At 43.7% G+C, this 8437-nt stretch overlaps 1 protein-coding gene across 1 annotated transcript; it reads right to left on the reverse strand.

The window, feature by feature from the left end:
* Positions 1 to 4778: 4778 nt before the first annotated feature.
* On the reverse strand, positions 4779 to 5492 carry LOC148783178 (uncharacterized). Its single transcript, XM_088859827.1, has one exon. The coding sequence runs from the start codon at positions 5490 to 5492 to the stop codon at positions 4779 to 4781; it is 714 nt and encodes a 237-aa protein (XP_088715953.1).
* Between the last annotated feature and the right edge of the window lie 2945 nt (positions 5493 to 8437).

The raw sequence follows: 8437 nt of genomic DNA on the forward strand, positions 1-8437 counted from the left end.
TGCTCACAAATGGTGAGCCATCCCACTATCCATACTCGTCATGAGCAAGTGGGTTACCACAATCCACCTTGCAAATCCACCTTGCATACCAACACCATCCGTCTTTCACAGGCAGCCTCGTGCCTTCCCCTCAAAGTGAGTCAAACCACTACCAAACTCACTCCATGGCCTCCACATATTGCCATTCATCGCTACCATGGTCCAGCTGTATGACCGTAAACTATAGTGTACGTCCTGACCGCATGATGTTAAAAAGCTTCGCACAAGTTCCGAAGGCATGACCCTAAACAAGCCTTTACAAAAAAAAGATACAAAAAAAGAGGAATAACAGGCATGGTGTGTACCTGAATAAGGGAACGCGAGTTACGTGCCTCGATCTTGCCCTCCGAATCTAGATGATTTGGCAGCACGTATCTCGAGTTTCAGGAGAATCTAGGATTTGAGATTGTTGTCTCAGGAACCTTATTCAAAAACAAGGGTAGGTGGACCAACTAATGAGAGAGGAATTTATGGTGGGTTTGGGATTTACTCAGGCTGGCTCGTGTGGGTGCCCTCTTAGATCACGAAGAAATCCCCCCAACTGCTTTAGCGGGTTCAGAATCACCTCCCTTGACCTGCGATCACCTTGGTTTCTGCACAACACTAACATGGTTAATTTTCAAGACAAGTGGGCCAAAGGGACCCACCCTTGTCTTAGGGCAATGTACGTTCATATGAGAGGGTGATGAAGTGGAAGGTTCAAATAAGGATAGAAAAGAGAAAGGAACTTGATGAAGGGACGAGACTGAAAGGAACTTGATGAAGGGACGAGACTAGCATGATAGCTGAACAGTGACTGACTCGAAGTGGTAGTAAGACAAGCATGGTCCTCAGGACTAGCGCGACGGCAATACTACTCGAAACCAAGACCGATAGGACTGTCCTAATCTGGTATGACAGCAAGACAGGCATGACACTCGGGACCAATATGGCAGCAATACTGCTCGACAATCAAACCGCTAAGGCGATGCTAGACTAAGTCAACCCTCAATCAAGTGAGAAGAAGAGAGAATGAAGAGAAGGTGCGAGGCAGTGGAGAGATGGGTAGCGCCGTGTTGCCACCGACAACCATAGAGTAGCAGTGTCGCGGCCTTTGGATGGCACTCGACACTACTACTCACCGTTAGAGGGTGAATGGTGAACTATCAGCGGCGCTGGGCATCACCGTTGGCAACATGAGAAGGCAGCACAACCCTACGCGAGCGACGATAGCCTCTTGTGAAGCATACTATAGCCATTTGTCATGCGCGCAGAGATAGTTCTTTTTGAAGAACGCGATGATAGGTGTGGGATGCAGATAGGACCCTGTGCACGACGATTGGCACCAAGCACACGGAGGAAGCTCGCAGACGGTGATAGGCACCAACTGCACAAAGAAAGCTCACAGACTGCAATAGGCACTGTGCGCACGAAGAAAGCATGCGGACGGTGATAGTCACCGAGGGCACGTAGGGAGCTCGCGGATGGCGATAGGCATCATTGTCTGCGATAAACAAAGGGCGCAAGTGAGGAGCTCGCACACTGCGATAGGTATTGTCACAACCCTTCACGAGCGGCGATAAGCATTGCTGTCTGCGATAGGCATCGCCGTCTGCGATAAGCGTGCAACAGGATGAGATCCCTGCGTGTGGCAATGGGCTTTGTCGTCTGTGTTCCTCACTAAGGTGTCAGGAATACATTTGCGGACGGTGATGATCAGTGCCGTCTGCAAACGACGCTGAGAGATAGAGATGAACGAAAAGGAAGAAGAAAGGAGCTTACGCATGGCGCTACCATCGCCATGCGCAACCTGTGAAACCACAAGGAGGGAAGAAGGAAAGAGGCATGCACGGCACCACCACTATCTTGCATGGCCTCTGAGAGATGCTCAGACGAAGAAGAAAAAAAATGAAAGAGAGAGATGATTTACCTTGAGCGTAAGGATATCGATCCAAAAGTTTCTCTCTCCTCTCTCTCTCTCTCTTTCCAAAAGTGACCCAATATTGAGAAGAGAATAATTTTATTAAGAAAAGTTCTCCTTGGTGAATGAATGAAGGGTCAGCATACAATGGTAGTACGTGGTATATATAGAATTGTGCCCAAATATGGGTGGATTGATCAAAATTAAACCTAATTGTCAAAAATTAAGATCTCTAATGGAATTTAAAGAGTTAAAAGAGCAGTTGCAGGAATTATTTGATAAGGGATTCATTTGACGTGGTGTGTCGCCCTTGGGTGCAGCGATCTTGTTTGTGAAGAAAAAGGATGGGCCCTTGAGATTATGCATTCACTATAGAAAGTTGAACCAAGTGACGGTGAAATATAAGTACCCTTTACCAAGGATTGACGACCTCTTTGACTAGCTCCAAGGTGCCCAAGTGTTTCCGAAGATTGACCTCCAATCGGGTTACCATCAATTGAGGGTCAAGGAGGGAGACATTCAAAAGACTGCTTTCAGAACTCGATACGGTCACTATGAGTTTCTTGTGATGCCGTTCGGGTTAACCAGTGCCGCCGCTGTGTTCAAGGATTTGATGAATAGGGTGTTTAGACCCTTCCTAGATGACTTTGTAGTGGTTTTTATCGATGATATCTTGGTATATTCTAAGAGTCGGGAATTAAACGACCAACATCTAAGAATTGTTTTGCAAACTTTGAAGTCAGGAAGATTGTATGCTAAGTTGAGCAAGAACGAATCTTAGCTCCCCAGTGCGGCCTTCCTTGGACACATTATTTGTAAGGATGGAATTACTGTCGACCCCTCTAAGATCAAAGCCGTACCTAAGTGGGAAAGGCCAACCACTGTGACAGAGGTTCGTAGCTTGTTGGGATTGACAGGGTACTATAGGCGCTTTGTAAAGGGATCTCAAAGATTGCGCTTCCCTTGACTCGATTGACTCAGAAGATTGCAAAATTTATGTGGTCAGAGGAGTGTGAGAAGAGTTTTCTGAAATTTAAGACGAGACTAGTCATAACCTTGATACTGGCCTTGCTCGAGGGGAATGGAGACTTTGTGGTTTACAACGATGCATCCCATAAAGGGCTCAGATGTGAACTCATGCAGAGGGATAAAGTCAGTGCTTATGACTCCAGACAACTAAAACCATATGAGCAAAACTATCCAACTCACGACTTGGAGCTCGCGACAGTAGTGTTCGCGTTAAATATCTGAAAGCACTACCTCTATGGGGCCTAGTTTAACGTGTTCATGGACCACAAGAGCCTGAAGTACCTATTTTCCCAGAAAGATTTGAATATGAGGCAAAGAAGATGGATGGACTTATTGAATGATTATGAATGTACTATTGATTATCAACCAGGTAAGACTAATGTAGTAGCCGACGCTTTAAGTCAAAAGCTGGGGTCTGTGTGGCACATTTGGTGGTTCGAGAAATGAAGCTATTAGAGGAAGTGGTGGTGTGGCACCCATCCCAGTAGTGAGAAGGAAGGAATACTGTTGTGTTTAAGGATGGAACTCTAACTCCTTCAACGGATCCGAGCAGCTCAAAAACGAGATCCCCAGCTAATGAAAATCCTTGAAGAACTAAAAATGGAAGGAAAAGAAAATTTCTTTGTGAGCAGTGATGACTTGTTAAGGTTTAAGGACCAAGTGTGTGTTTCTACTGACAATAAAATGAAAAGGGTAGTCCTAAAGAAAGCACACCGCTCTCGCCACATAGGACACCCAAGGAGTACGAAGATGTACCAAGATTTAAAAAAGACCTTTTGGTGGCACAACATGAAGCGAGATGTAGCACATTTTGCTGCTAAGTGTTTGACGTATCACCAGGTGAAGGCAGAACATCAGAAACTTGTTGGACTACTACGGCCCCTACCCATACCAGAGTGGAAATGGGAGCACAGCACGATGGATTTTTTTCTGGAATACCAAAATCAAGTGCAGGACATGATAGTATCTGGGTCATGGTGGACTGATTAACCAAAGCTGCTCACTTCTTACCAGTTCGCAAGACTTATACTCTAGATAAGTTGGCCCAGTTGTACATCAGAGAAATTGTAAGCTGCTCACTTCTTACCTTTCACTCTCAAACATGATAGAGCATGTTCGTCTCATCGAGACGAGCGTCTCAATATATGTGGTACGCCACGTGACGACGCCCGAGCATGAAGAAAACCTAGAGAGAAGTTGTTGATCCCTGAAGAAAGTTGCAGAAGAATCAGCAGCATTGCACCTCATTCGAGCGGCCAAATCACACCGCTTACGAACGCGATCGACACGAAACCAGTTCCATCGTGTGCGTAAGGTCTAGGGATATCTCTAGTCTGAACTCCATACATGATGAACGGTTAGATTCTGTACACGAAACAGATGAAGTGACCGTAAATTCTGGCACTGGAATTATAGATTTAAGCCAAAACTCTAAAGTTGCAAAATCTTCATCCGGACACTGAATCGAGCCACGTTTGTTACCACGCAATCGTGACGGCATGCTCAGTTTGATCCAGTAAAGAAATCAGAGAAAAACATCAAAGAACGAGCACACTATCAATCTAAAGTTTCAAGATTCATCCAAATTTCAAGACGCATGATCGTGCCCTAAAAACATGATCCATGGCTCGAAGTTCGTATCGAATCGATCACCATGCCGAGCCCTACAAGAAAACACTCATCTTTCGATCAAACGGGTATCAGAATAACCCGGATCATTTATGAAAAATCACGCATGTTCTAGGGCAGTACATGGACTGTTTTGAAATTCTACAAATTGTTAAAAGGGGCAAATCTGTCATTTTGTACCCTATTTTCTAATTTCATTTAATTCAGCTTTGGAGATGGGAGCAGTTTCAAATACTACGTATATCTCAAATTCAATTTCTCTTTCTGGAGGTAGGGATGACAACTCCTCTGGAAACACGTTCGAGTATTCTTCTACTACTAGTATTCCTTCTAAGAGGGTCTGAACACCCCGATTCTCAACCACATAAGCTAGGTACCCTTCACACTTCTTAGCCAGAAGGCAAGAGGCTCGGAGGGCAGAGATGAGGTGTAGTGGGGAATTGTCCCTAATGCCCCTAAAGTATATTTCTGCTTGATCGAGATATTTAAAGGTTACCGTCTTTTCATGGTAGTTGACGGTGGCATGGTGTGTAAACAACCAATCAATGCCTAGAATCACATCAAAGTCTTGAATATCTAAGTGGATTAGTTCCACAAGTAGGTCGCACCCATCGATCGTAAGCCTACACTGCCTATATACTCTATCAGCTTCTATAGAGCCTCCCAGAAGCGTGCATGCTACTAAAGTATAGTTGAGATATGCAGGTGCAACATTCATGTAACAGGGAAAATGGGGTGCAACAAATGACTGAGAGGAACCAGGGTCAATTAAAACTTTAGCATTAACATCACAAGTTGAGAGCATACCTCTGATCACCGAGGTGGATGCCTTGGCCTCTTGTTTAGTGAGTGTGAACACTTGTCCTTGGGTCTTTGGGCAATCCTCGGCCTTCATCATAGGGCTGTCCTTCTTCCAGTGGCCAGGCTTGCCACATTTCAAACATACATTTTTCTTTCAGTAGCATTCCACGACAGTGTGGTTGTTTCTCCCACAATAAGTGCGAATCAGGCGTCGGTCAATATCCATATTGCCTTGAAGACTCTTAGGGATCCTCGGGTTAGGTCGGTAGGACTTCCCTCTAGCTTTTCTCCTCAAAAACTGCCGGGATTTCTTCTCAAACTTCCCCAACAGAACTGCTTTCATTTTTCCTTCCTTCCTTAACATGCGATCCTCGCAGTCTTTTTCCATCTTCAGGGCATGGTCTACCATCAGGACGTACGACTTTATATTGGCCAACATTAGTCTACTCCTGATATCCGGTCGTAAGTCCCTTTCAAATTTAGCCGCCTTTCGTGCCTCGGTATTTATGATGTGGGGCGCATACCAAGAGAGCTCTACAAACCGGGCGGCGTATTGTTCATCTGTCATACCCCCTTGTTGGAGTTCAATAAATTCCACTTCCTTCCTTGACTGAGTCGGGGAAGTACTTCTTATCAAATGATGCCAAGAAGTTTTACCAAGTGAACTCGGTCCCTATCTCCCTCCAAGTTTGCTTCACCGAGTCCCACCAGTACTTTGCTTCCCCTTCCAGCATAAAGGCCCCTAGCCTGACCAGTGTAACACCTCTAAAATATTCTCCATTTGTTTCTTCCACCTCTTAGCCTTCTCCACCCCTCCAAGCTCCAAAAAGGTTGGGGGTACCATTCTCCTAAACCTCTCCATGAGGCTACTGTCATTCTGCTCTGGTGTAGGGGTAGACTGGGTTGGCATCGATTCCTTCAACTTCCCTCCACAAAACACGAGTTCCAAGCCCTTAACATGTCGCTATCAATCTACAAGGAAAGGAGAAATAATGGAATGAGTTGTACAGCCCAATAAGTAGATCTAGTGTTATGCATCTATAGTGATTTTATCTGTGTGTGATAACAGTTCGATCCATCAATATAAAATCATAGTTTAGCACATATGAATATTAGATCGAGACAACAAGTATGAACATTTCATTTAAATAACAGTTATCACTAAATCAGTGAGATCATGAGCATTCAATCAGCGAAATCATTTACATTCAATCAGTGCACTCCCAAACATTCCTTAATAAAAAATTCAATCATTACCCACTCACTCCCTAAATCACCTACTCTCGCAGTAGAGGCCCTATCCATTAGGCTAAGCCAATCCCATTGCTTAAGACCTCTACCATCCTACAGGAGGGAGGGTAATGAGAAGTGGGGTAATCCACTTCGTAATACGCTTAACACACTCACACAGTCGCTAGCGCGTATTGGGGGTTCGATAGGCCCTTACCTTGCAAGGCATCAATCATTTCAATTTCATTTCATGAATCTAGGGTGCAACCCTCTATCCTCTCCCTTAACCCGTTCCTATTATTATGCAGGTTAGGGGATATGCCGGCGTCACTTTCCTTACTACCGATGAGTGTCCCATTGCGTAGCAGACGATATCATTACAATATCCACTACTGGTGAGTGTCCCACCACGTAATGGTCAATATTAATATAAACAGTGGTCATTTATCACAATGTCATAACAGTATCCACTATCGGTGAGTGTCCCACTGCGTAGTGGTCAATATTAATATAAACAGTGGTCATTCATCATAATGTCATAACAGTATCTACTACCGATGAGTGTCCCACCACGTAGTGGTCAATATCAATATAAACAGTGGCCATTCATTGTGTTCAAGCATTCAATTTATTCACATCAGTGAATGTCTCATACAGATGAATCTTATTTCATCATAACATCATAGAAGTTAGCAAAATATGTTTATCCCATATGCTTTCAAGGGGCATTTACACTTAAGCCTTCGCAGCAGAATTTGGCAGTCATTATGAATTCATTTCGTCACTATTGTGCCCGTGGCCCCTTTTTCTCATATAGTGCAGTCATAAGACGTCATTCACATACCTTTATGGCATTCACATGAAATTCATCATATGGTATTCACATTTATCACATATCAAGAAAGCTTAGTGTCGCATGGATATAAAACTGGTGCAGTGACATGCCCCTCTTGCGAGGGCGTAGCTCCCAATCTAGAGGGAGTTTCAGAATCTCTCAAACATAAGACTTTGAGCTTCGCCCCAAATCATTACAAAGACTGTAATTTGAAAGAATTTGGGTGTCATTCGATGGATCTATAGCTCAGTGCAAGGTGAGCATTAGTTGCTGGAAATTTACTCCGCAACAGTGTGCGGTGCTATGTTCGTGCATCTCAGGCATAATTCAAAATCCATGGGGAATTTCAAAAACCTCAAAACATGTAAATTTGAGTACATTCATAGACCTTTCCAATGGTGGCAATTTAAAGGTTTTTTGACACCATTTCCTAGGTCAAAACCACGGCCAAAAGGGGGCCATGGCTGCTGGAATTAGCAGCGACTGCGAGCTCGACATCTAATACCACATCTTTTGGTCCATACATAATTTCTCATGATATAAAAGGAAACTTGGAGTAGACATATATGTCTTTCAATTGAAACCTATTTGGTCCCATTTGGATGCCATTTGGCCATCGACCATTTTGATACAAAAACAATCAAAGTTCTAAAAATTATTATTCTCAAGTTAACATGCTTTTAAGGAACACTTAATATTTCCTGGCCCAGCTACACTTTGGGCTTGGAGCCTTGTTCATGATAAGGAGTCTCACAGTGATCAATTTCATGAGTTTACACGATTAACAAATCATAGATGTGGTAAGAACAGTCATAGCATTTAGAAGTACAAATCTGAAATTTCAACCTCATCTTAACCCGTTCATACTTCTCATTTTCACTTTGCATTTTCATTCTATCATCTTACCCATTCTAAATATTTGTTCTTTCCAAAAACCATGGATGCATAGAAACTAAACCCACTTACCTTAAACT

Source organism: Amborella trichopoda, chromosome 2 (genome assembly GCF_054954075.1).
Source record: "Amborella trichopoda isolate Santa Cruz 75 chromosome 2, AtrichopodaSantaCruz75HAP2 v2.0, whole genome shotgun sequence".
Taxonomy (NCBI): Eukaryota; Viridiplantae; Streptophyta; class Magnoliopsida; order Amborellales; family Amborellaceae; genus Amborella; species Amborella trichopoda.

Excerpts from the sequence above, each read along its gene's own strand:
- LOC148783178 (XM_088859827.1), bottom strand. The coding sequence starts at position 5,492 with ATGAAGGCCGAGGATTGCCCAAAGACCCAAGGACAAGTGTTCACACTC.